Below are 27,964 nucleotides of genomic sequence, written 5' to 3' on the forward strand. Positions count from 1 at the left end.
CCAGGTAGCTGTTGTTTTCATTTTCATTCATGCTCTGTGCTGATAGGTTTGAAGTTTCCTCGCAGTTCGTTGTAGGTGACACCTGAAAACATACACTTTGGGAATGTATGATGATTTTTACGACATTCTGCCTTTCTGCGGACGATAATTAACATGCTAATGCTTTTTGTCACACAGCCAGCACTGAAAACGAATGGGGATTGAATTGCTTTGCCTCCTTTTCCTATTTCTGCAAAGAAATAATGATGTACAAGGTAAGACTAAGGGGCAGTGAGGTCCATTTCAAAACCAGTTTTGCTTTGTTTCTTGCTTTAAGTTGATACTGAATAGCTTTTTATCTTCTGTATTTAATTACTCCTTTCTGTTTGACAACTGTTTTCTTGACATACTGCTGAAGGGCAGCCGTGTGAATTTGTCTAAAATTTATGTGGACATTACATATCACAATATGTATGAAAGAGACAGGCATCTGAGTAATTATGGCTATACTAATCACTGTTTGATCCACTGAGAAAATTAATACTATACAAGTGGCTCAATGTTTCACCAGTACTTTCACAATAAAAATAGTATCAAGAACCTATGGACCTGGGTGAAGTAATGTTAAGTATAGAGAGTGAGCATACACAGATCTGTTTTGGTGTCACTGTTGGTGTTTTGGTTATGTTGGCAATGTTCTGCCCCATAAAATAAACAAACACAAAGCTTTACCAAGTGCACTGGAGCAAACTAGTAGCACATTCTCATGTTCTTAGTGAATGTGCACCTATGAAGCATGCGAAAGTATGTTAATTTTCTGCAATTGGGGTGGGGGGGTTATTTTTTTATTTTTTTTCCCCAGAGAGCATTCTACCAATAGAAATATCTTTAGGGGAAGATTTTATAAACATTTTAGCCACACGTAGTGTTACTGATTTGTTTGCTTCCTATGTTCTCTATGAGACAAGGTTCTTCACAGTCTGAATGATTAAATACACTGTTAATAGACCTTTGTCTTCTTGGATTTTAACTCAGGGACCTGCTCTCAGGAAAGTGGAGTGACTTGTGAAGATTGTTTGCTTTCCGGACCACATTGTGCTTGGTGTTTCCAAGAGGTAGATGATACCAAAAATTTCAAAGTAAAACTTGAAATGTTTGTAGTAGCCGTGAGTAATGAAGTATTGACTTAATTGGGTTAGCCCGTGGTTTTGTAATGCACGCAGTGCTTAGTGAAGCTTTCCCGGGAATCAAAAGGGGAATTCAAGTACAGACTTTAAGCTGTATTATCATCTGTGTCACATCAGCTGTGACTGATTTCAGACATGACAATAGTGCCAGTTTTCTAATTAAGTACCATACAGGTGTGAGTGTTTTGGCTAAAACATAGGGCTTTAACATAAATATTTGGATTTGTTTCCTACACATCTCTTACAGACTTCCTGTGTAACTTCAGGCAAGTCAATTAACATTTCTGCTTTAAAAATTTTCACCTCTAAAAGATGATAAATATCTCCATAATTCCTAGCAAATATTCTAGGTCCTAGTTTATTAAAGTTGGCAAGAAAGTTAGCTATCACAGTTTAAAAATTTCCAGAAATAGTGAGAAATGCAGTATTTTTCATGATAGCAGCACAATTGTAAATCAGAAACTATTCCTAACTTTTTTTTTAAGTATTAGAATAGCACACAGGATAGGAATTCTGTACTGTTGTATGAAGTAACTAACAAAGATCAAAGAATACTTTTTTTGAAGGAGATTAATAACGTAATTCAGCAATTTGTATATAATGTTACCATGGAGGGGAGGGGAGAGGAGAACACACAAAACAACACACTCCAAACAAAGCAACCCACCCAATTTACAGTAACAAAAACAACAAAACATTAGTAGCAGACATAGTATTTTTTATGTCTGCACTCAACCACCAAAACAAGCTATTCTTGAAATTCGATCAAGATTTGAAATGTTGCCACATATATTCAGTAAATGTAAAACAATGCATTGATTTAAAGAATTGTTTCTATAGGATAAAGATGTGCCTTCTAGGTGTATCACGAGTTTGCCTCTGCATGCGTGTTTCAAGAAGCCAACAACTGAAAGTGTGTAACTACAGAAGGTGGTATTGTTCTCCCTGTGAAAGCTTTATGACACTGTGTGATCACTGTGTGCACTATAGTGAAGAAGAGGTTGGTGAGCAAGGTCATCAGAATTGGTCTGAAGCACAATAAATTGCTGCTCCCACCAATGTTGCTTCCACAAAAATACGTGAGGTCTCTGACAAGTGTCAGATTAAGTTTTGGTTGCAAGGAGTGACTGAATTCTGTTTTTAATAAGTTTAAAGTGAGTATGTTTTAATTTGGTGGAAAGTTCCTTAGAGACTGAATTCAGAGAATATTTGTGTCATAATGGGCAAACAACCTCAGCTCAGCCAAACGCAGGAAAACAGAGCTGTCCCTTGCCATGGACCATGGCCATCAATGAGGCACTGAGTACTCTGGTGCCTGTTCTGCCACGAATTTCCCAGCTTTCACCAAAAAGCCTTGTTGGCCACAGCAGTTTTCAGTTCAGGAGGCAGCTGACTAACCTGCAGGACTGAATTCTAGACATAGCTCTAGGAACTGGTAATAAGGTATTGAAGCCTTTTTGTAAAACAATACATGAAGTCCACTGTTTTGTGGGATAATGCCCATACTGTATTTGAAATATGAGTTGTGTTGCAGGAAAAATTGTACATCAAGTGCTTTGAAATGAGGAATCAGAATCAACTGCAAGATATTCAGGTGATATCAACTCCCCCTATGGAAGAGGAAGGTTGAAGAGGACACTGAGCCAGATTTGAGTGGACATATCAGCACAGTGAGAGCCCCATCAAGCCTTGAGAGCCAGGGAGCTGCAATGTTTGTTGGTTCAGTGAATGAGTAAAATGAGGGCTGAGGAGAAAGAATAGATCAGAAGAAAAAAAAGAGTCCAGTGAATTCTGAGCACCCCGCCTCTAGTTTCTCACAAAATTTGCAGGAGTTTATTATTTGCTCTCCTGTTATTAAATGGTGTTCCACCCACAGTTCTAAACTGTCTAGGAAAGGTTGGTGAATTTGTGGGATAGTCCTGTAATTGATTTGTGTATAACATCAGGCTTACAAGGGCTTTGTGATTCTGTTCTCAGAGCCGCAAGAAGCCAAGTGAGAGTGGCATAATTCCCATTCCCCAACAATAGAGCAGTTTTTCCCAGGACACCAAACTGGTGTAAGTTACATTAAGTATACACCTGTGGGACGTGACCCATGAAGGGCAAATTTAGATTTCAGTGCCCTCTAGATCTCCTCTGCACTGGTTTGCACTCATTGTATAATCTGCACCTTTGTTTCTGATTTCTTGTTGTTGAATTGACCTTTTGTCAGCTGCTGGTGCCTGGTCAGTGAAATATATTTAACTCATCCATCCCTTTCCTTATTTGCTTTAGAATTACACAGACTCAGCTGGAATTCATGGGAGGTGTGATACCCTAGAAAACCTTTTGTCAAAAGGATGCCAGTTAAATTTGATTGAATTTCCCATTTCAGAAGTTGAAATTCACAGAAACAAGCCTCTTACTGTAACAACCCAGAAGGACAATTCTGATGTTACACAGATTTCTCCTCAGAAATTAACACTCAGGCTGCGACCAGGTAAGTCACTCAGGTCATAAATGCGGATTTTTATCTTTTTTTCTGCTCATGCTGTATATTGAGATACTGTGATACAATCAGACTGAATGGTGTAAAAAAGAAAAAAAAATGATTAAGATAAAATAAAGATAAATAAAGATATAAAGATAAAAAGTGCTTCCTTTAGTTTTAATGATTTTCATATCTAAATATTCTAACAATGCATACAGCCAAGGGGATGTTCTGATATCCTTAAATTATGTCAATCAGTTGCATGTCTATGGCTAGGGCCTTACTGAGGAACAGTTTAGAAAATACACTAGAACTGCTTTCAATTTTCTAGACAAACAGTTTGAGAGTTTGTAAAGTTGTCATAAAATCATAGAGTATCCTGAGTTGGAAAGGATCCACAAGGATCACTGAGTCCAAGTCCTGGCTCTGTACAGGACCACCCAGAAGTTAGACCATACGGCTGAGAGCACTGTTCGAACACTTGAACTTTGGCAGCTCAGGGCTGTGACCGCAGCCCTGGGGAGGCTGTTCCAGTGCCTGATCAATTATTTTTTAATTCTACAGATGATTTAAAATGCTAAATAATTCTCACCATGCTTAATTCTATGAACTAAGTAGCATTGCTCATTACTTCTTATAAGTACTAAGATGTATCCCATCTTCTCATGACCTTCACAGGACATGAAGAAACGATCCAGATCAAGGTTCGGCAAAATGAAGATTATCCAATTGATCTCTATTACCTCATGGATCTTTCAGCTTCCATGGATGATGATCTGAATACAATAAAAGAATTAGGCTCAACTCTTTCTAAAGAAATGTCAAAACTGACAAGCAACTTCAGACTGGGTTTTGGATCTTTTGTTGAAAAACCAGTTTCACCATTTATCAAAACTACAGCTGAAGAGATAAACAACCCTTGCAGGTAGGTAGGGAAAGTACCTGCATTTCTCTGCATGCCAACATTAAGTCATAATATTAATCCTTAGGGTAAAATCCAGTTTTACAGCCTCACTGGAATCCTTTCCCTACTCCAGACAGTTTGAGAAATAAGATTTGTTTGTTATAGCTTCATACTCTGCTCACTATTCTGTTGCGTAGAGTTACAGAATGGCTTGAGTTTAAACTTCCATTACGTTATGTGAAGAGATGAATTTGAGGGTGATTCCGCTCTACAGTTTTGCTGCTAATTACAAATGTGCTTAAGAGTTTAGCAAAGAGGTATTTACAATAATTATATTCTAGCAAATAAAGATAAATATATACACGTATGTATATACTTTTATATATAGAGAGAAATTTTATGGCACTGTAAAGGTAAATGGGTTCAAACTCAAGCCCAATGCACAACAGCAGTTTCATGTACTCTCAGGCACAGAAGTGAGATGCAAAACCAAAAACTAATCCAGCTAGGATCCTGCCATGTAGTCACTCTAGGGTCTTTTTCTCTGCGTTATCCATGAGCTGTCTCACTCCTTTTGCAGAAGTGTACCATATGAGTGCTTGCCCACTTTTGGATATAAGCATGTTTTGTCGCTGACAAATGATGCTGAGAGATTCAATGAAATTGTGAAAGGACAACGAATCTCTGCTAATATAGATACTCCAGAGGGAGGATTTGATGCAATTATGCAGGCAGCTGTTTGCAAGGTAATTGAAAATTCTAGGTATGATACTAGTTATGCTGTATATATCTCCTTCCAGGGTTGTATGGTTATAATTCAAAGGAGTAGATTATTATTTTCATTTATTTCTTTTTTTAAATGCAGTTCAAGAGCCTCATTAGGTTTATGTGAAAATACTTTTGGCTGTATCATTTTAAACATGAATACTGCAATATTTTATTGTTTCTATTTAATTGCCAGGAATAAAATAATGAAAAAAAAATGAGCTGCATAATTATTGGATATGTTCCCTTAATATTTTTTTCTTTAAATATGTTTAACTACGCTTGGAGTATTAAGCAGACTGAATTGAACAGAGCCAATACATTTTGATAAACATGAAAATGAGAATACAGGATGTTAGCCAAAGACAATATAATGAAAACCATCGTTGCTTTTAAAATGATGATGCTCATTCTTAGAATAGGCAATATGATGTGTTTCATACTCTCTTTAAGATGTTCCCCTTCATTTGTTCTGAGATGCCATTCTCCAATATTTTGGTGCTTTTCTGCTTGTGAGTATAATACAGATGACTGAACTAATGTATTTTAAATGACAGGAAAAAATTGGATGGAGGAATGACTCTCTGCATTTGCTGGTGTTTGTGAGTGATGCCGATTCCCACTTTGGGATGGACAGTAAGCTGGCAGGAATCGTTATTCCTAATGATGGGAACTGTCATTTGGACCACAATAATGAATATTCCATGTCAACTATTCTGGTAATTTACTCTGAATTTTGTACAACTCTTCCATTCTGGACATTTAAAGATGAAATTAAAAAAGCAAATAAGAAACCTAGTGGAAGCACCTTGACTGCCAAAATTTGTAGAAGTTGCAGAAGCTGAGCACTTACCATCATCTATTTTACTTTTAATTGCAAATGATAGTGAAAAGAGAACAGTTTCTTTATGTGGAATTATGATAAATTATAACTAAGAGTTAAAAAAGAAAAAAAGTATATCTCTTACTCCTGCTAACCTAGAAAACACGTGGAATCAGACTGACTAGCGTTACCTTATGCAAGAGAGACAAAATTTGCATTAACCTTCTTCCCTGGAAGGATATGAATTCATCATGAATTCAGAAATGTTTAGGACACTGTTCAAGGAATAAAACCTTCCAGCTTTCCATTCAGTGATCAAAACTAGTGCAAATGTCTCGTTCTATTGGCACGATGCTACTCCTCGGGCTGTGCCACTGATACAGCCGAACCAAGCACCCCAGTTTGGAGGGTAACGCCATACTTCCCTCTAAGGGACTTCCATAAAACAAGGCAAGGAAATTACATACACTTTTATTTTTTTTATATACACCTAATGTCTAATTATAGTTTATTTTATGCAGAGAACAGGGTATTAATTATGATCATTTAACTGTATTTTACAGGAGATAATTAGGAACTGGATATATGCAATAAACTAATATGGTTCTTTTCTATTTGCTTTCAGGAGTATCCCACAATTGGACAATTAATTGACAAACTTGTGCAAAACAATGTTTTAGTAATTTTTGCTGTAACAAATGAACAAGTTCACACATATGAGGTGAGCAAACTAACATCTTCAGTTCTTCATTATTTGCTTTAAGGTTCACTATTTTTCATAGCTGATTCAGTCCTTTCAGTATTAAAGAGCCAATTCTGCAAGATATTTACGTAATAAAATATCTAGGAAATGGTTATATCAGAGTCATAGAAAGGCTCTTTTACTTAAAGAATGCATCTTCATGTATTGATTTTAATGTCCTTATGTAACTTTTAAATTGGATTTCAAGGTGAATCACACTGCAATTTTCAAGTCAATAGACAAGGACTGAAAAATGAGGCATTTCTACACCATTCAGAGCCATCATTGTGATTAGCCTTTTGTATTTGTGAGGCTAGCTAAGGACAGCTGAGTCTGCTATTCCTTTAATAAAACAATAATGCATTCTGAAAAATACTTATGTCTTTATGCTCAATTCTGAAATAGTGTAGTGGGGTTTTGTTTTGTCTGTTTGTTTTTTCATCTGACCTGAGAGTTTTATTTACTTTTTTTTTTTTTTTCAGTACTCATCAGTACTGTTTTCTGCTTCTGTTTTTTCTCTGTGGCCCAAGGAACACTGCCCAGTGCTTCTGTGACTGGTTCCAGTTGTAGAGCTGTGCTGAGTAAAGATAATACTCTAAGTGTTGGACAAAAGTTGTATGAGTAAGATCTTTCAGAAACTGATTCTCAGATTATAGCCTTAGCAATGAAAGGAAACACTCTTCATCTTCAAGCACTTTTAAAAAGTATACTGATTTCTGAGCTGAAGATTGAAAATTAAAATCCACAGTAGTAGAAGGCAATCGCTTACTAATGAGCGCAGTGGGAACCTGCATAGATGAGTTAATTTTTTTTTGTATTAAGTAACTTTTGCTAAAACTCATTATTGCTCAACCATTAATAGGGGCCCAACTAATGACAAATGAAATATTTTCATTAATTTCAACAGGAGCTGCAGAAATAGGGGCTGTTCTAGGACATTCTTTGGAAGTACTTTTCATTTATAGAGCTATATTTTGTCCAAAAATCCTTTTCTCCTACTGATGGCATTATATTTTTCCTTTAGAAATTGCAGGTGGTCACCCTCAGAGTTGGCCAACAGTGTTCTTATCAGTGGTTTTCTATTTCAGTATCCCTGTGTCAGTGTTATACCAATATCAAAGTTATCAAGTGGCACCCTTTGTTCACTGGGAACACTAAACGGAGATTTATAGCTAAAGAAAAGTGCTGGTCATTGTTAAACCGACTGTAGAATTTTTTGTTCTTGTTACTTTCTTAGTTAGAAAAGAAAAAAAAGCTACTATCTTCTATCTTGTAGAGTATAGAGAATTCCTATTGAATATATTCTATCTGCTTCTTTCATCTTTTCAGTACTGCTTTCTCTCGCTTATTTGGATTTCTATAGTTGTTCTGCTCTGCTTTCTATTATGTAGGTGACACAGAAAATCAGACAAAGCACACGTAGAAATCATATGTAGTTCTCAGAGTGCAGGTTTGTTCCTTTCACGGCTTGATGTAGGACATGCAAACAGGACTCTAGTGCCATGTTTTCATCTGCATTATTCAAGTTTATAATACAAATGTAAACATGCAGTTAGCCACACTTAAGAGTGCAAAAAGAGCAAAGAAAGGCAATGATATCTATTCCTATGTGCTGATGGAGCTTGGAAGAGCTGGGAGAGGGAGCTGAACTAGCACTTGGGCATTGCCATTAAATCACACTTGTTCTGGCATTTCCTAAAAGCCTTTGTGATGGAGTCTCCTCATTAAAGAACCTCACAAACTTAATTATCCTTTAATATATCTCCATATGCCTCATCTAAAATCTTCTTATGCCCAGTGTCTAATTATATCAGATCCCAAAATGGGCCTCTATTATTTATAATTGAGTTCTTAGGGACAAGCATGCATTAAAATGACTATGAGGACTTGGTCAGCACCTCTTTAAATAAACTTGATGGAATCCAGTAGTCTTAAGTGCAATGCTCAGACTGGCAAACATATATTTTATATTTCTAGCCCTGTATAATCCCCAACAATTTAGCCCAAAATAATTCAGCCATTTAATATTCTTGATCCTCTTGAATTGAATTTTCAGTTAATTTCCACTGAAATGTATGCATATCGTTGAATACACAGATAGTATAGATTGCACTCACACAAGATGTACAAGATGTACAGCTCTGTAACAGAGCTGGTTCTACTTTTGATCCTCTGTGTAAGTATGTTATCTACTGCACAGAAATAACTGAAGAGGGGTAAGGTTGAGGTCTGATGCTCTCCTTGTCAAGTTGGCTGCATTTTAAAGCAGTTGTGGAAACAAATGTAAGACCACTCTACATTAAATGTAGGAGAGTGGAAGTTCTTACACTGAACTGTGATCATTTGCGATTTTATTTTTAAAAAGAATTAATTACAAAAAAAAAAATCACATCTACTGTTTTGCATTATTAGTCTCCACTGATCCTTACCAAAGCAGCAGGGAATGCATTTATTCTCTAAAGCTATTCAATTAGAGAACATCTGTGAATATTGCAATGACATTTTTATGAACTTTTAAATCCCACTTTGGTATAAAAGAAGACACTTCAAGGTTCCATCAATTAATTATTATTACTGTTAATATCATTTACTTCAAACAGAGCTCTTTAAAAATTTATCCAAAAGATTGGGGGGAAAACTATATATATATATATCGCAAGAAATTACAACTTGAAAATTCAGTTTTTTTCAAACTGTATTTTGTTACTGAAAATTGGACTAAAAATACTCCAATCTCCAAACTTGGTCAGAATTTCAAATGATTATTTAATAAATCTGGCACAACACCTTATTTATGCTGAAAATTCTTCTGCCACTTACACTGCTGGAAGTTAAACGTAATCCCACTGAGCTCAAAGATATAATTCTCAAATTTCATGACCATGGATGAGAGAATCACTAGAAAAATGTTGTTTCTCTTTTAATGGGGACTGAACTCAGTGGTATCCTCTGGATAGTTTTATGATGGTAACACATAACAGCATCAGCCTCTGTTAATGGTTAAACAGAACTACGTGCTAAGAGGTGGGTTTAACCAGTGAACTGGAGGGTCACGTTTGCACTGGGCATGTACCATCATCCCTACATTAGCGTGCAGTGAGTTTTTCTTCTAAGAGGGGAGAGAAAGTCTTCAGAAGAGAATACCTCTGCTGTTTGTTTTGCATGCCACAGATTAAAAGGGCGCTGGACTTCAAATTCCAGGTTTATCGTCTCCCTTTCTATATAACCAGCTCATGGGAGGTCCACATCTACAAAATGCAGTGTTTCAATATTCTGAGAATCCTTGAGAGAGCACTAAGCTCTAGAGGATTCAGGAATGCAAAGTCACCAGCTGTAACATAAAATACAGTTAATCCTACTGATTTACAATAGCACTTCAGAATCGCAACGAATGGCAAGTATTCCATACATAATGTATAAAGTAATCACAGTGCTTTGGGAGATGTGAAGTATAGGAGGGGGATGTAAGGCTATCAAATTATCCATATTTATTAATAGCTCTCTGGATCTTTTCTCAATTAAAATAACAGCACTGATATGATACATTGCAGAAGAAAAATGAATGTTACAGTGTGCACTTTTAACTGTGAGCATTTGCTATTTTCAGAAGGCAACTGAAATTCACTTAGTTACAGTCAGGCATGATAAATTTTAGCTAAGTGTATATAAAATCTAGCTGTTGGATGTTCTTTTAGTGTCAAATACAGTTTAATGAAAAAGGAAATGAGAGTGGAAAGAAGAAACTTTCCACTGAATTAAATTATTAAATTCATACTATATTGTTAACGTAATGTCAACATACAGTCAGCTACAGCCCCTGGTCTCTGGGAAATGTGTGGGGGTATTTCAGCGATTGGAAAACAGCAGCAGTTTTTTAAGGGCCTCTCTTCAAAGTTCTTGTAGCCTTTAGTTGAAACTTCTTAGTTTCTGTGTCCTCCCTTATAAGAATTAAAGACGGAAAGGGGGGGGGGGGGGGGGAAAGTGTCTGTTGTTATTGAATGTAGAGTCCAAGACACTCAAATACTACAGCAACAGTTGAGCAGCTGAATCTATTTTTTGGATTGCTTTTGTTTTTAAAGAGAAACACAACTGTTGATAGAATATATCTTCATTCTAAATGAAAGAAAAAAGAGCTAGAAAATACTCCAGTGTCAACTTCCAAGCACGCTTAGCAACTTTTTTCCCACTAAATGTCAGTGTAACTAACACTTCTCTGTAAGACCTCTTCCAATATGACAAGTGTGCCACTGGATCAACCAGAGTCCTTGAAAACGTCGCTATTATTTATTTCAGTTGGCTCCACAGTAATTCATTCATTTCTAGATGGCAGCTCCTTGTCACCTACCCTGTCAACTAGTTTGGTTTTTTTTTTTCCATATTGGCAGAACTATGCAAAGCTTATTCCTGGAGCTACTGTTGGTCGACTGCAGGAGGATTCTGGAAATATTCTTCAGCTGATCATTGCTGCGTATCAGGTAAGGTTATAATAATCTATTTTCTTTCTATGTGTCTCTGTTTTCAGTTAGAGTGCAGCTAGGTACGTACAAGCACCTTTGATTCTTATTCAGCACTGATAACAAAAACCATTTTTTATGTTTAGTTGCTGACCTCTACAGGGGAAGTTTTGTTTGCTCTGAGAGCGGTGTGAGTGCAAAACCTGTAGCCATACAATTCACTACTAACTTATGTTAACCGTCAGTGCTCATACTACTGCCAGGCAAAGGGCATAGGGCACTGTGTAACTAGCAGTAAGCTTTGCTCTGCAGTGCAGTATGCAGAGCGACAGAGGTGGTGGCAGTACCAAAGCATAGGCAGCTTTGTTGCAGCACTTTGCTGAAAAGCTTTTTTTATCTATAAATCCTAGATTCTGCATGCTTTATATGTGTGTATTTCCAAAGTATGTATTAACTGGGGTTGCAGTGACTGCTTAAGGTTGACTGCTCTATTATTTAAAGCTATATCCAAGTGTTATGGTTTTCTAAACAGAATTCTTGTTCAATTCTGTTGCTCTTGTGCTGGAATACAGAATTCACATTGGCATGTAATCTATCTTGTCCTCTATTTCACATACTCTCCAAAGCTTTCTTTAATACAGGAATTCATGTCTTCCTGTTCAAAACTTCTGCAGGGAAACAACTCTCTTTCTATCAGTAACAGCCCCTGGAGAATACATCCAACCATTCCACAGGGATGTCTGGGGAAAAAGCACTACCCCGTGATCAATGCTGTTCTCTGCTTTAGCAATTTGGTGCTGCCCCTGTGAGGCTGTTCTGAGGTTTTTGAAAAGCAAAACACAGAATACAAGAGAAGACTCAAAAGAGATCATTTTGATAATACTGATAAGACTGTAAATATGACAGGAACGTAAATACAGAGCTGCTCTTCAGAACTTCATTTGTAAAATGCAGGCTGCCTGGCCCTCTTCTTTTAGGGGAATGTTTTTAGACAGTTTTATACAGAGATATATATAATCTTCTTACATGCTGATATGCCACAGAATTCTCTCTTTATTCTTCCCTCCTTTTTATTAACTAGCTCTAACTGTTGGCTACAATGAAAAATAACCCTCTGCAAAGAGCATTTTCTGTTTCTTTCTGTGTTGGCTGGTTGATTTGTTTTTCTGATCTTCCTCTTATCTGCAGCATAATACAGTTATTATTATGCCCCAAAATTATTTTGGACTTGATGATGGAAAAGCAAACTAAATTATTTTAAGTCTCCTAAAAGCAACGTAATTGTTTGTTTGTGATTTTAAAATGAAATACAAAGTATTAGAGGATTTTCTGTCTTATGGAAAATTGAATGAACAAAGAAATGCAAAGAAATGGATTTTGAGAGAGTCTATACATTGTAATGAATATAGGAGAACAGTCTTTAGAAGTGAAGTTAGCCCTAAATGGTATCAGGATGTCACCTCTGGACTTTGACATGTCAGTTGTCACATCTGCCTCTATCAGGATTTCTTGAGGATAGGACTTTAAAGTACGGGCATAGGTTACTACCTTTAACAGTGAAACACCAGTTTACATCCAGTAAGTAAGGGTAAATTATAATTCTCCCAGTGATTGGTCCTGGTGATTTTGCTGTTATATTAAGTGCAGAACAGTATTTCCTCTAATTGCATTGTTATGGCAACCTCTGCCTTGTTACATGCTGGGAAGATTTTTATTTTTCTACATTCATGCTGTTCATATTTGCCAGTTAGAATGGAGGGCATTTCTCCTTTCTATCTCAGAACAGTAGTAAGCCTATCCTTTCTAAGAAATAAGAGCAGAAGCCATGACCATGACATGGTCCATCCAGCCCAGCCCTGTGTTTGCTGCAATGGCAATAGGAGATGGTGATGAGGGACAGCATGCTAGCCTGGCTTATTCCTTTTCTTTCCTCTTTCCTCTTTTTTTTTCTACTCCTCTTTTGGAACATATTGGTATTTTCTGTCTCCTGAGGAAAGAAGGAGTTCATTTGTTCCATCCTGGGTTCAGCCAGCTGTGGTCAGGGTCTGGGGGAAGCTAGGAGCTCAGTGCTTGGTACATCCTAGAGCAGAAGGAAGGAGGCTACTGGAGCTGGGCTCCTGCCTCTGGGACACAGCTCGTCCTGTCCTAGCACAGGTACAGCATGTCTGGGCCATCCACCTGAGTTGCTCATAGGTTCTTAAGAGCTCACATACATTTTGCAGTGTACAAACTGTACGAGTAGCAGCATGTCACAATTTCAGAATTTCCCAGAGCTCATTTTATTACACTTAACCTTAAAGGTTAACAACCTTATTGCTTCATGATCAAAAGCCTTCCAAGCAGGAAACACTGAAAAACACCTTATTTGACATATTCCAGTTTTGTTGTAGACCTTTCGCAGTACTCCTAGCAGTGCAGTTCAACACCCAGAGTTCATGGTTTTTCACCTATAAAAACAGAGTACGTAACTATTTACCCAGAAGCGTAGTGTTAGGCTCTATCTTTTAGCACTTTTAAAGTGCTCTAAAGTCTTTGCTGTACAAACAAAAGATTTGTTAATATCATTTACCATGTGCCGCTATCTAAAAGCTTCAGAGAAGAAGTAAACAAGTCAAGAAAGTCTGAGCTGTCAAAATATTTGTTACAAGGAGTTCGCATGTGAAGTATGATTCATTTTCTCCTGAAAGCATAATTCTGCTTGCTTTATTCCATATTAAATTCTGTTTGGCTCTGTATTGCAGAATTGCACTCTAACTTGCATTGGGACAGGTATCAGGCCTTTTGATTATGGTTATTGCAAGATTTTAACATCTTTTACAAATGCAGGGGGAAAAATGAACTCATGAAGAGCTACCAAAATGAGCAGCCTGATAGCCAGTGCACAGGCTGCATGGTGGAAAGAGCACCAGATGTTATGCGAATAGACCTTGCATGATGTGTTGCTATCCTTTTTTAAAGTGCTTTGGTTTACTGACCAGGTTTTCCAAAAGACATTTTAAAAAGAACCCAGAATCAGACCCAAGACAAAATTCCACAGAATCCAAAACGTGTACAAGAACAAGGAGTTGCTGTCCGTGTAGGTTCAGTCAATATTACTGTTTTAACCCTGCCAGACCTTTACTCCAGTGAATCATCCTGATGCCTTTACTAGAATGACTCACTGAAGGAAGATCAGCAATATCCTTGTGCCCTGATTGAACTACAGTGGGTGTTCTGTAAAGCAATTAAGCTTGCAAGAGCGCAAAACTAAGCCAGTGAGACTTCTGCTCTGTAATTGCTAAGGTGCTTTTGAAAATTTTCCATTTAATGGGTTGACAGTCCAATGAAGTCATAGGGAATTTCCCCATGGCCTGCTACAGGCTTTGGATTAAAGCTAAGTTGTGTAACTAAAGTTGCTATAAAATATTTTAAAGTTAAATATATATTAAAAAGGAGGATATGAGAGCATTCAGGAGGTGAGTTGAAGGGCCTTATTCACTTAAGTTTGATTTAACGAATTTATTTAAGAAATGAGAACACTGTTGAATACAGCTTGAAACAGCACTGACAGCTCGGGAAGCCAGAATTTCCTTTGGGAGAGAAAGGAACAGAGTGAGCCACCAGGCTGTGTGAAGTAATTGTGAGGATAGGCACCAGCTCTTGCTCTGCAAACCCTGGGCATGGAAGCCCACACAGCCTGCCAGGCTGGAAGGGAGATTGTGAGGTTTGATTCTAAGAGCAGAGATAACAAGGGAGCAATATTGATTGCTGGCTACTCAAGAAAAGCCTGGCACTAGCAGAGGCACAAATCCATTCCTTTATAAGACCAGAGTTAAAGACAACCTGTATTAGTCAACAGAGCATTTAGCAATGAAAGATGATTTAATAAAATATTGAATTTGTTCTTCTACAAGAACAGGAAATAAGCACCGTGATACCGGATATTAAACTGATAGCACTGGCTTTGAGCTGAAAGCCGTCTCTGCCGGCCCTTTCTTTGTTTCATTCATTCTCCATTTTTTCTTGCAATAGAGTATGTAAATAAAGTGCCAAAACCACACATTTACTCCTGTGTAGTTGGGATAAGTTACAGTTCATGTCACACAGACACAGAACATTAGCAGTTCGTGGCCATTTTATTGTTTCATTCATCACACTCCTTTTCCTTGAAGGAGCTGAGGTCCGAAGTAGAGATGGAGGTCTCTGGGGACACGGAAGGACTCAATCTCTCTTTCACTGCCATCTGTAACAATGGGACCTTTTTTCCACACCAGAGGAAATGCTCTCATGTGAAAGTGGGAGACACAGTAAGTAAGGAACAGATTCCCAAATGATGTTAATTCATGGGAATTTAAAGCACCTATGTAGAAAGGTGTTTTTATTGTTGGTGGTGGTTTTAAATAGTCTTTCTTCAAGCAGAGAAACTCTTGTTCTGTGCTATGTATATATCTCCAGAATGTTCTGCAGTTTACGTATGCAGACACCATTTTCTCTTCCAGGTCTCTTTCAATGTGACCATAAGTCTGCCCACTTGTGATAAAGCCACCAGGCACGTTGTGATAAAACCAGTGGGTCTCAGCGATGTGCTGGACATGGAAATCCTTCCCCAGTGCAGCTGTGGCTGCCAGGCCAAGGCCGAGAAGAACAGCTCAAAATGCAACAAGGGGAAGGGCTCTTTTGAGTGTGGAGTGTGCGTCTGCCATCCCGGGTACATGGGTCCACACTGTGAGTGTGATGAGAATGCCCTCAGCACGGGATCCTGCAAGGGCTCCGTGGAGCAGAGCTCCTGCAGCGGGAGAGGCAGCTGCTATTGCGGGCAGTGCGTTTGCCACCCATCCATGTATGGAAGAGTTTACGGGGCACACTGTGAGTGCGATGACTTCTCGTGTGTGAGACACAGAGGGCTTCAGTGTGGAGGTATGCTCCCTATGGGTTGTGTCTGGTGCCTGGGATTTAAAGCGTTGTTGTGTCCCTCTTACTTATGAGCTCGTGTAGCTCTCTTTTTGTTATATATTTGATTATAATCAGCCTGTATAAATTTAGCATTTCTGCATGATCCTTTGATCTAAAAATATCTTTTTTACCCTATTTTGACATTTTTAATGGAACACCTTTAGCTACACTATATCTACTAGATGCTGGTATCACTTTACTGAACCATACCTGCCTCCATCACACTGGGTTAGGTTTGTAATGGTTGTAATGTCTGTAGCTTTAAAGAAGTGTAATTAAGTTTACTGACATACATTGATGTGAAGCAGTATACAACTTCAATATGACATAGTCATCAAAGTATAGCCACCTTAACCATTTTTGGACTCATTCTGATTTATATGTATTATACAATCTTAACCCAGTAACCTAGATGATTTCAACTGTTCTTGGCTTATGTGAGCACGATACAATCAGAATGTGAGGATTTGTGTTTATTATTTTTTCCTGGGTGCTACAATCATCAATCAGAGTGATTCTATTGAAACAATGGGAATAGTATTGAACTGGCAGAATCCAGCAATGAGATTGTGCTGAATAAATAGTCTGGATTCATGCTGTTATAAATGAAACAGGATTTACCCATCAAGTTATGCACGGCTGGGAGATAAGAATCTTTGTGGAAGACTCCAGTGAAGAGAATGGAGTTGTACTGGCATGCAGTCAGCCTAAGCAAAAATTTGATCCTCTGGCTTAAAATTGAACATGGAGAGGAGGAAGAAAGAGGTTTAAGAGTGAGAAGTGTTGGAATAGAGAAAATATCTGTTATTAAGGAGAATTATTGTAAAGACTATCATTCCAATTCATATTGAAAGACTGAGATGGTATAATAAATGGTTTTCCAGGCAATGGAGACTGCGACTGTGGCGAATGTGTGTGCCACAGTGGATGGACTGGTGAATACTGTAATTGCACAACTGACATCAGCTCCTGCATTTCTGAGGATGGAACACTGTGCAGTGGGAGAGGTGAATGCATCTGTGGGTTGTGTGTATGCACACATCCAGGGGCTTTGGGCCAAACGTGTGAAAAATGCCCTCTTTGTGGTGACCCTTGCAGTTCCAGACGGTAAGATGCTGGTTTTCTGTCTCTGATTTTTGCTGTCATTGAGCTATTCCCCATACTGCTTCAGCAATGTGCTTATTGCTTATTGCTACAACCACAGGTTGGATTTACAGACTGGAACTCAAGAGCTTCTTGTCTTTTGAGAAGAGTAGTTGTAACTCATACTCCAACAAGAGTGTGATTCTTGTGAAGAAAAAAAAAAAAAAAGATGAAGGAAAACAATTTAATCACCTTCAAGCAGCACAAGTAAAACACACTTCCATAGCTGTCCCTGGCTGCACTAAGAATCAGAATCTTGCCCTAATCTGACAATATCCAACAAATACTGACCACTTTCCCTTCAGCACAGTGTCGAACGAAACCATCCCAACAGAAGCCACTAAGGCAAAATAACAAGGACTCACAGGGAATAGACTCTGAAAGTTTGGAATTTGAATTACTGTTTGCAAACACATGGACTAATAAGTTTATGCTGTCTGCTCAAGCTTCACACATGCAAATTTACAAATTGAGTTAATCTTTATTGAATTAAGGAGGGCCAAACATTTTGTTTTGTGATGTGCCATGTCTAATTGCTTAGAGCAGAGGCCCATTCCTCCTCCACACTAGCTCTACAGCACTGTATTTTCATGCCTGTCTTTCCAGTGTACCCTATAGCTGAGCTAAGAAACCCTTCTATGGCACACAATATAACCATTATTTATGTTAGTACTACATTTGACCCACAAAAGCAGGCCAGCCAGTTTGTTCAAAGCTCAGGCACATAGGCCTTAGTGAGCACAGTTTAAGTAAAGAAACTTCTGCAGGTGCTTGAAACACAAAGTACTATGCTGCTGCCTTGCTCTGCCAATTTGGCAGGAAATAGAAAGTATTGGGTTACATGGTGATGAGCATTGCATTAGCCTATTTAAACATGTATATGCTATGCAGTGTCAAATCTTTTGTCTCTGTGGCAGTCACTTCTGTTGCTGAGATGTGGGGCAGAGGCAGCCAGAGTGACACTTGGCAGACCTGGATAGGGTAACCAAGAGGGCCAGGAGGCCAGGTCAGTAGGGACTGAGATTAATGGCTGAGAAAAAGAGAGTAGTAGTTGAGGAAACATGGCAAATATGGCAAAAAACACCAACAACACTCAATTTGTCTTCATGAGATAGGGGCTATCCCATTACCTATTCGCTTTTACTATTCAGCATCTCCAGAGTGAGTGTTAAGGTCATTTCCATCACACGAAGATAATCTCAGCAGCCTCAGCATATTCTCATGGATATATGCAACTCAGTGCAACAGGAGATGGCCAGGTTTTCTTGGGGTGTTTTGTTGCTGTTATTCTCTTTTCCTTTCTTTAAACTGTCAATACTTGGGGGCTGTTTGGAGTCTCAAATCCCAAACATGGCTGAAGCTAATCATGCAGAATCAGCAAGATATTTTCTTCATCAGCATTCTTCATGTATGAATTCTGTTGGTTTTTTTCCCCCCTTTCCTCCCCACAAATGAAGTCTAGATTTATGGAAGTTCTCATTTGACTTCATGGGAAGATTTTTACAGACTTCTTTGGAATTTATTTAGACTCCGTAATTTAAAATATTTTAGCCATTGTTCTGTTAAATGAAGTAAATGATTTGAAAATTCTTTTCCAGTAAATAGCATTAGTATACTTAGCATCTAGGTAATTCCTGAGACAAGTAATCACATTCAAGAGACATCTGTCGGAACACCTGACCTGTGTTTTAATACATTATTCAATAGAATTTCAACAAAGGAAGACTTATAGTAGGTGCCCCAGCTTGATCTCTCTGAAGTCAATTTCAAATATTGTTCATCTCATAGACATTCCTTTGGTGGTATTTAGTGTAAGCATACTTTGGAATATTTATATTTGAAAATTAATGTTATGTCTGAGTAACCTCGTGTCTTTGATAGTCCCACATGAATAATGTTGCCTGGGGTCCTGTCTGGTAGCTAATAAGCTGGAAGAGAAAGAGGACAAGAGAGAGCTTATCCACAATACCTTTATTCAGGTAGCGTTGGCTTTGTTGGGTGACTTTTCTGTGGCAATACCTCTCATATTTCTGAGAACTACTGTATCCATAACACAAGGCCTTTTGTTTAGCTTCTTTTTAAAATGCAGATGCATACTGTAGTCACTTTTATATCAGTGCTTTGTGACAGACAGAGATGGATGAGCTACTGAATTATTTTCTACAGGAGCTGCGTGGAATGTCATTTAGCTTCTGATGACAAGCTGCAGGGAGAATGCAGCGAAAAATGCAAATCAGTTGATGCAACCATCAGCACTGCAGAGGGTTTGTATTCTTAATCTCTTTTTTGTGTGTGGCTGATCGCTGATAGCTTCCACTTTTGGTAATTTTACCTTTGAAAGTAGCCTTGTTTTTCTGCTGTGGAATTATATTAGGGCTCATAAAGCAATCTGTCTTTGGTTGTTCTGCTGTAAGTAGGAAATGCAGATCAGGACTGGTATTACCCCTCCACGTTAATTAACTCATTGGATTGCACCTACTTGCTAAGCAAGAAAGGACAGAATTTAAGTACCAGCTCCTGCAAATCAGTCGCTGATGAAAGTCCCTGAGGTTGTCATGCCTGTACCATAGGTTTCAGTGAGGCTTCTTTTGCTGCACAGATTCAAAATCTGACTCCAGTCCTTATGCAGATATTCAAATACCATGCGCATCCAGATGCGACCCTTTAACCTATGGCAAAGATGTAGTGCTTCTTGTCAGGCTTTACTGAGACATTTCTAGTGTCCTAAGACACATCCTTCAGTTACTAACAGTATTTCAGAGTTGCACTCCATCAATAGGAATTACTGTGGTAGGAATTGACCTCGAATGAAGTATTACCATCAGTAAGAAATATAACTTTAAATGGAAGAGTGCATCAAAGCATTTTTCTATCCTACAGAGGAAGGTGCTTGCCTTTACAATAGGTAGGTTCTACTTATTCTGAATAAAACAAATACAGTCCTATGGCAAAAAGCAATTTCTAGCTGAGGTAGGACATACGTACAAAAAAATCCACATCATTTGGCGTTAGCTTTACATTAGGCAAGCATAATACTTAAGATGGTAACACAAAATGCATAACTAAAGATTGAATCTTATAAACTATTGGAAACCCATCTGCACATATGCAAACATTTTATGGATACATATCTTTCCAACAGATCTCCAGCTTTGGTTTTTGTTTTTTTTTTAATATAATATTGCTCCATAACATAGAGTTTGAAAGTGGCAACTATTTCCCCTGTATGGCAACCGTTTCATCTCAAATATATGTATAATACTACAAAGGATTAGTTTTGGAACCAAGGAAGCCTCATAAAGATGTCATGAAGGGGAAAAAAATAATAAAATTATTATAAAATTAAAAATCCTAAAATCAGAACCGTATTCCCTAAATAAATGTATTTTGAAACTGGTATATCTAGACCATCACATTATTTAAGACAGAATTTTAGCATGATTTTATATGGTAACGTAAAGCTTCTTTCTGCTTTATATTTCAGCTTCTTTAATTTAGTCATGGCATTTGGAAACCAGAAATATACCTAGGCTAGATAAAATGTTAGTGCTTTAAAGTTTTACTCTTTCTTTTGCATGCATATGTTGCAACACAGTGACAAGAACTGTGGGGGAGACACAAAGGAAAGTTTATCTACCCAAGTGAATTTTTGCACCCAGGAATTCACTTAGTACCCCTCATCCTAAAAATAACATCAGAGAAATACAAATTCTAAGCATGAGTTGGGTTCTGAATAGCCTGGCATCTTCACATTCATTTCTATGTCTGTGTACATAATCAGATTTCTACATCCCACAATCTCCAGTTATCACATTAAACTAAATATTATTTTTTAAGGATAACTGATATATTTGCAGTTCCTACTATCCATAGGTTTGAAGGTCTTTTTCTTATGTTGTTTGTTTTTTTGTTTTGTGATATTTGGAATATGCTTGCAAGATTTTCTCTGCTCTCCAGAGGACTGAAAACTATGATTTTGAAATAAAGAAAGCTGATGTTCATAGGACTATAGAATAGTTTGTGTTGGAAGGGACCTTAAAGGCCATCTGGTCTAACTCCCCTGCAATGCATCTCAGTCAAGTACTCCTGGCCTCTCCAGCCTGATCTCCAGGGAAGGGGCATCCATCACCCTTCTGGGCATCCTGTGCCAGTTCCCCACCATGCTTATCATTAAAAATGCCTTCCTAAATCTCCCCTCATTGGATTATTTGGATCTGCTTGCTTAAAGGAGTTGAGAAACAATAAATATTGCAAAACATGATAGTATTACTGGAACTGTGACCTGGCAAAGAGTGTAATTAATTGAGTATGTTCAGTCAACAAAAACAAATATTGACAAATCAGCATGTCTTGTCCAACGGTTACCTTAACACACTGCTCTGACATCAAGGACAGGCAACAGATTAAGTACAGAATTATCACAGATCAAGAAAATGTTTCCATTAACATCCAACCAGAGATGGTTCTCACTTTATAAAAATGCCATCAGCTATTTGTACTTTCTTACTTCTACACTTAGCTATAAAATTTTTTACTCTTATGATAAAAAGTGAACAAATTTTCCTAAAAATGTATTGAAAAGCATACCTAGCTTTCCAGTGGTCCTTAAATAATGGGCTTTATGGAAACATAATAAACTTTCAGCCACAGGGGCATTTGTGCACATAGTACAGTAGGATATATATATATATTTTATTATATAATTGTTAGGTCCAGAATTACACATTTCTAGAACTGAACCTGTAGTCTGAATTTTCAGTCATTTCATTTTTGCTTTATACAGCCGGTCACAGGCAGCTTCTCCTATCTCCCTCTTGCCTTTGAGTGAAGGAAGAGATAAATGACAGCCTTTTTATCCTTGTCCATTTCTGTTCAACATGTGTGCATCTACTTCTGAAGCATAACCACGTGAGAAGTAGCTCTAAACCAAAGAGAATAATTCTGCTTACTGAGTCCTATAACTGGGGGCATTTCCCAGGCAGCTGACAGTTGGAACGTATTGACATTGACAGTTAGAACATATGACATATTGGAAGCACTTCCACTGAATTTCTGAGGGAACTGTTTTTGTCTTCTATTCTTTGCACTATAAGAGGTTATGATAAACAATATGCCAGCAACCTCTCTAGTTATTGCATGCTGATCTTTGTTTGATCTAATGGATGACTTTTTTCCTCCCTTGCAGATTTTTCAGAGGATAAATCCATTCCTTGCTCTTTGCAGGGGGAAAACGAATGTATAACCACTTTTCTGCTGGCTGTGGATGAACAGGGCAGGACAGTCATTCACAGCATAATGCAAAAAGGTAAGCAGTTGTGTTATCTAATTTGTACATCTAATTTGATATCACAGATGGGGCAGACAGCCAGTTCGAACAACACAAGAAGTGATGCTCTTCTAAACAGCACTGAACCTCCTTGTGTTTCCAGCTTTGTTCTGCCCAGGCAAAAGAGCACCTCCCAAACCACTTATTTAATGCTATGGTAAAATAAATGCTTGGTCTGTCATGGAAAACGGGCAGAAGGATCCATTGGATTAATCAGACATTGCTGAACTCTACTCTCAGGATCTCTCTATGGCCTCAAACAAGCCACTTCACCTCTCCTCAGGTTTCCTACCCATAAACCCCTTATCACCCTCAAAGCTGCAAGAGCTTGTTAACTTTTCTAAAGTCCTGTGCAGTTCTAAGATATGATAACAAATGTCCTTTGATTATATGAGAAAACAATAATCCATTTTGAAATAACATACTTTTTTTCTGATCAACATACACTCAAAAGACAGTATCTGACTATATCATCTACCTGATGAAATGCTAAAGTATCTTTGTAATTATGTTTAATGCTGTATCATTCAATTTTGCATGCACTGCATATATAACAGATATTCAATAGATTTTTAATGTCCTATCATTTAATTTTTTCTTTTTCTTTTTTCTTTTTTTTTTTCTTACTACTATTTCGCTACTTTTACTGTTTCAGTAAAGCTCCTAATCTTATGGGACAGGAGAGAACACAGACACCACTTTTCAGCTGCCAGGCAGTTTGGTTTCCAGGCAATAAAACATTTTTTTTTCCTGACACACTCAGTGTCTTAGTGACAAATTTTGATTATATTTTTGGGAAAGCCATGCAGATTTGTAACTTGATTTTGTTGGTACAAATGGCATATGTTTTGTTAATCCTGTGTGTAGCTTTTTTCTAGCATATATGTGATGATGATAGTGATTTCATTATACAGACAACCTGCTTCCTTTATAATAGCATTAGTCTGGTTTTATATAGATTACGATTGTTAAAAAAAAATCACTAAAATAATGGTTAAAACTAAAGAAACACATTTGTTTGTAAACTATACCTCTAGTACTTAAGGGTAAGCCTCTGAAAGAATTTCTCTTTATTAAATCCATTCACCTCTTTTTACTTTTAGTCAAGCTCTCTTTTTGCCCCTTGTCAGCTGTGTTATTTGGAAGTCTAACTCAGGTGTCTTCGTTAGAAATCATGCTTTCTGTTTAAAGCAGCATTTACCTATTTAGTACTTCATTTGACTCCCATTCTAACACAGCTCATCAAATTCAAGTCACCCACAGTGAAGTACATTACCCCTTCAGCTAGGCCTAAAGTGAGCACAACTCCCTTGGGCCTCCCTCTGCATCACTGAAGTAGATGACAATATTCCTATGTGCTATTTTAACTGAATCAAATATCTTGTTTTGCTGAAGCACAAACTCTTCTTTGATTCTTTAGAATGTTGTATGATGAAATTTACTGGAAAAGTTGAAATGCAAAATTGCTTCAAGCTGAAGAATCAAACTTGTCTCTCAGACAGCCTTTCAGGATGAAGTTGTTTTTCCCTATGGTTACTTTGAAACTGAATTTCTACAAGACTATCACAGATGATCTAAGCATTTCAGATGCTGTAGAACCATGAGTTCTTGAGCATGGTTGTTCAAGACTTCTGCTTGGATGCTGTTAGATTCAACAGATTTTGGTGAAGTTCAGTGCCATGCTTTTCAGCAAATCTAATGTTATTTTTCCTCCTTGTTTTCATGACTGAAATGTAGTTTCCTCCTTTTCCTCAGTATCATTGGTATCTCTACACTGTTAGATACATACCTAGCACTGTTTCATCTGCAACAGTCTGAAGATAAGTCAACTGAAGTAAAACTTCAGACATATATTTTAAAATTCACAATTTTTTCACAACTGCCCTAATTTTTAGAATGATGACATAAATTCAAAAATAATGTTCTAACTTTCCTTTTCAAAATCTAGGTCTATATTCAAAAGTGACAGCTAAACATGCTAAAATAGCAGTGGAAGTAGTTAGTGAGAATTTTATTTTTTATTATTATTATTATTATTTTACGTTTCAAGGCAATATTTTTCAGCCCTTTAGCAAGCTGATAGGAGTAAAATAATATGGACTTGAAGGAAAAGACATGCACAGCTTGCAGAAAATGAGAACAGAATGCTTCTTGGCCATCTTTAATTGCCTGAAACTTTTTGAATGGATATCCACACTCATAACTGTTTCTCCTTCCACAGATTGCCCACAGCTTCCAAATATCCCAATGATAATGGTGGGCGTCACCCTTGCTATCCTTCTGATTGGCATTGTTTTACTTTGTATATGGAAACTGCTGGTGTCAGTTCAAGACCGAAAAGAAGTGGCCAAGTTTGAAGCAGAAAAATCAAAAGTTAAATGGCAAACGGTATGTCAAATGCACTAATTTTATATAAGGCTCTTTAATTTTGTTTCACAAGGCACAAATGCCCTTAAAAATTCTACAGATAGTTAGATTTTACTGGTAGATTTTAATTAAATTTAATTTCTTTTTGTTCAGGGATAAAAAATAGGCAGAGTTCAATCTCCTGGTTTAATTTCTTCCAAAAGTAAATTGAGTGGATAACATTGTTTTATTCGTTTTTCTTTTAATTAATACCTCACTTCTGATTAATCTAAGCATAGTTGCTCACTGTCTATGTAGCTGTCAGAAGCATGTTCCTCAGATACAAAGCCTGCTGTACAAAAGAGAGGTTATCAGTGCCCTCTGTAACAGCTTACACAGCAGTTTACAGTGTCCAAAACATATATAAAAGGACAGAATGATCTAGCCCTTAGCTTCTATCTATAGCTTGCATAGGTCTGGTGCAAGCTGATACCGTGTTCCTTTTTCCTATTTCCCCTTTGTCCTTGGCTTTCTTGTTCTTCTGTAAGACTTCTACAACTTCTGAGACTTTCTGAAAAAAAAAGTCATGTTGAGTAAGCATTTCTGATGGGTGACAGGAGGATATGCAATATGCTGCAGTTTACTTAGCTACATTCCTCTACAAAACTCAACGATTGCAACATTTCTGCAAGAAGGGACACTGCCTGCCTTTCAATTTCTGAGACAAGAAAAATTTGTTACAGGCAAGGCCTCTTGAGAATGTTTTCCTAATCCTTCAGGAGGGCTATGCACGTAAGAGGAAAGGGAAGGTTACAATAGATAGAAATGTTTCATTTTTTGACACAAGAGGAAATGATATGAAGAGAATGATGAGAGGCCAGTATTAAAAGCCCAGGTGGGACCTGCCCTTCACCCAGTGTGTGGTAGTTGGTGTGGCTCGCACAAGAAAGCTGTGACAAGTTGCATCTTGCATCTCACAATTGTTTTCTCCGGTATCTGTGTTTTCTTTGTGTTTTTAGAATGGTTCAGTCACATTTAGTACAGAAACATCAGATCTGTTTGGTAAGCCATTGTTTGAGTGTGTGCCTTACTCTAATCTGGGAAGCAGCCGAGGGCCTTCCTGCCCCCATGCTGCCTTGTGCAGCCTCAGACTGGGCTCATTTTTAGTGGCTTGGAATATCAGAACACCAATAACATCTATACTGGAATGATGAAAAGTACAAAATAGCTTCTGTACAAGGAAAAACCAGAACACTTAGCAAGGGGAAAGTAATAGAGGAAGGAGGATGTGATACTACAAAATTATGACTGGGGTACTGAATATGGGATGTTTTTTATGCACCAAAACAGTAAGATAGTAGGCTCCAGAGAAGCAAAAGACATAGTTACCCATTACTGGTTTGATGCCACACAATTTATTTCCAAAGGTGTATCAGATGATAAAACTTCACACAGATACAAAACAGAGAAATGTGTAGAAGGAAGGCATCCTCTCTGCTCTAGCAAAATTAACCTTTTCCTGATGAGGTGTGTTAAAGGTGGTGGTTTGCAGCAACACCACTTGCAGCCAAAGACAGTTAAACTCTGAATGATTTGCTTTTCTTTTTTTCTTTTTCTTTTTTTTTTAGGAAACAAACCCACTGTACAGAGGTTCAACAAGCACTTTTAAAAACGTAACTTACAAGAACCAAGAGAAGCAAAAAGGGGCCATGGCTGCAGATTTCTATTAGCACTTTGAATTCTACAAACTTAGTTTTACTACCAGGAAATCTAAAAACACTATTTTTTGTCTCTTCACAGTTGATTATGTGCTATTTGTTTGCACATTGCAGTAGTATAATCATTCTGTTAGAGAAAATATATCTTATGGTGCGAGAACTATGGATAATAATAGTGGTAAATGTTAATAGAAATATATTGAAAAAACCCTTTAATATTAAAACCACCTCCGTTTCATAAATATTATATCACCTAATATTTTTAATTTGCTCATTAATACTGAGCTTTATATGTCTTTGTTCATCCACTGAATCTGATTTATTTGTGTTTAGGAATGTATAGCAGTCTGTTTGGTGGGCTGGCTTAAGTTTAAAAAGGTAAATTTTTCATAAATGCTGCTTCAACTACTGGGGTCAGTGGTTCCTCATATCAGCTGTGTAACTAAACAGGTTTTCACTGGAAACAAACAATGTCTGTTATGGCATATCTTCCACATATCTAAGCTATATAGAAATATTCCTCTCTAATTCTTCCTCCTTCTCTTACTTCACTCTTTCCTTGACCTTGAATTGGTTACTGTTTGATGTGGTTTAAGAATCAAACCCCTAAAGTTATCTCAGGGAAAGCTAAAATCAAGCCCTTATTCAGTCGCATAATTGTTTTCTGTTTAGGTATGAAAGACTTTTTTTCCCTCTTTCCTTTAAATTTCAGTAGTGAGGATTGAGAGCAAAAGAGAAATATTTGCAAATTAGAGACCACAGTAGAGAAATTTTAGACCAGAGGATTTTTACCATTCACATCCTGTTTATGCATTCAAAATAAACTTCTCATGATGGACCACTACCTGAACTTCATGAGCTCCTTACACGCAATAGAAAGCTGATGCACAAAGACTTAGTATCACACGCAAAGACAGTAGTTTTTTGTTGAGAAACCCTAAAGTGGGAGGTTCTTTCAATGCCCAGCAGCCAAACCATGTATTGATGTGTGAAAAAATACATATGTTCAACCTTTTTGGCTTTTTTTTTTCAAGCTAAGCAACAGATAGGTGGATAAATTCCACTTGATATTAATTTCTGTGCCACTGCTAAGGATTTTTAAATCTCCCTTCTAACTTGGTACTAATGATTCACCATAACTTCTTAAATTGTTACGCTGGTATCTTGACATCATT

At 37.5% G+C, this 27,964-nt stretch overlaps 1 protein-coding gene across 2 annotated transcripts; it reads left to right on the forward strand.

Annotated features, from left to right (window-relative positions):
* The first annotated feature begins 42 nt into the window (after window positions 1–42).
* ITGB6 (integrin subunit beta 6) lies at window positions 43–27,837 on the forward strand. Of its 2 annotated transcripts, XM_065750317.1 has the most exons (16): window positions 43–71; window positions 178–254; window positions 1,015–1,094; window positions 3,441–3,645; window positions 4,315–4,561; window positions 5,121–5,286; window positions 5,863–6,024; window positions 6,754–6,849; window positions 11,256–11,345; window positions 15,476–15,610; window positions 15,803–16,220; window positions 17,141–17,363; window positions 19,566–19,663; window positions 22,585–22,704; window positions 24,947–25,113; window positions 26,700–27,837. In XM_065750317.1, exons 2-16 carry the CDS (start codon window positions 194–196, stop codon window positions 26,799–26,801), a joined length of 2,370 nt encoding a protein of 789 aa, XP_065606389.1. In that variant the 5' UTR covers window positions 43–71; window positions 178–193; the 3' UTR covers window positions 26,802–27,837. The 2 variants fall into 2 exon arrangements, with proteins under 2 accessions (XP_065606389.1, XP_065606388.1); XM_065750316.1 differs by having other exon boundaries at window positions 53–254.
* Window positions 27,838–27,964: the final 127 nt, after the last annotated feature.

This window comes from Cyrtonyx montezumae, unplaced genomic scaffold (genome assembly GCF_038088225.1).
Source record: "Cyrtonyx montezumae isolate F1298 unplaced genomic scaffold, pur_monq_1.0 scaffold_7, whole genome shotgun sequence".
In the NCBI taxonomy this organism is placed as follows: Eukaryota; Metazoa; Chordata; class Aves; order Galliformes; family Odontophoridae; genus Cyrtonyx; species Cyrtonyx montezumae.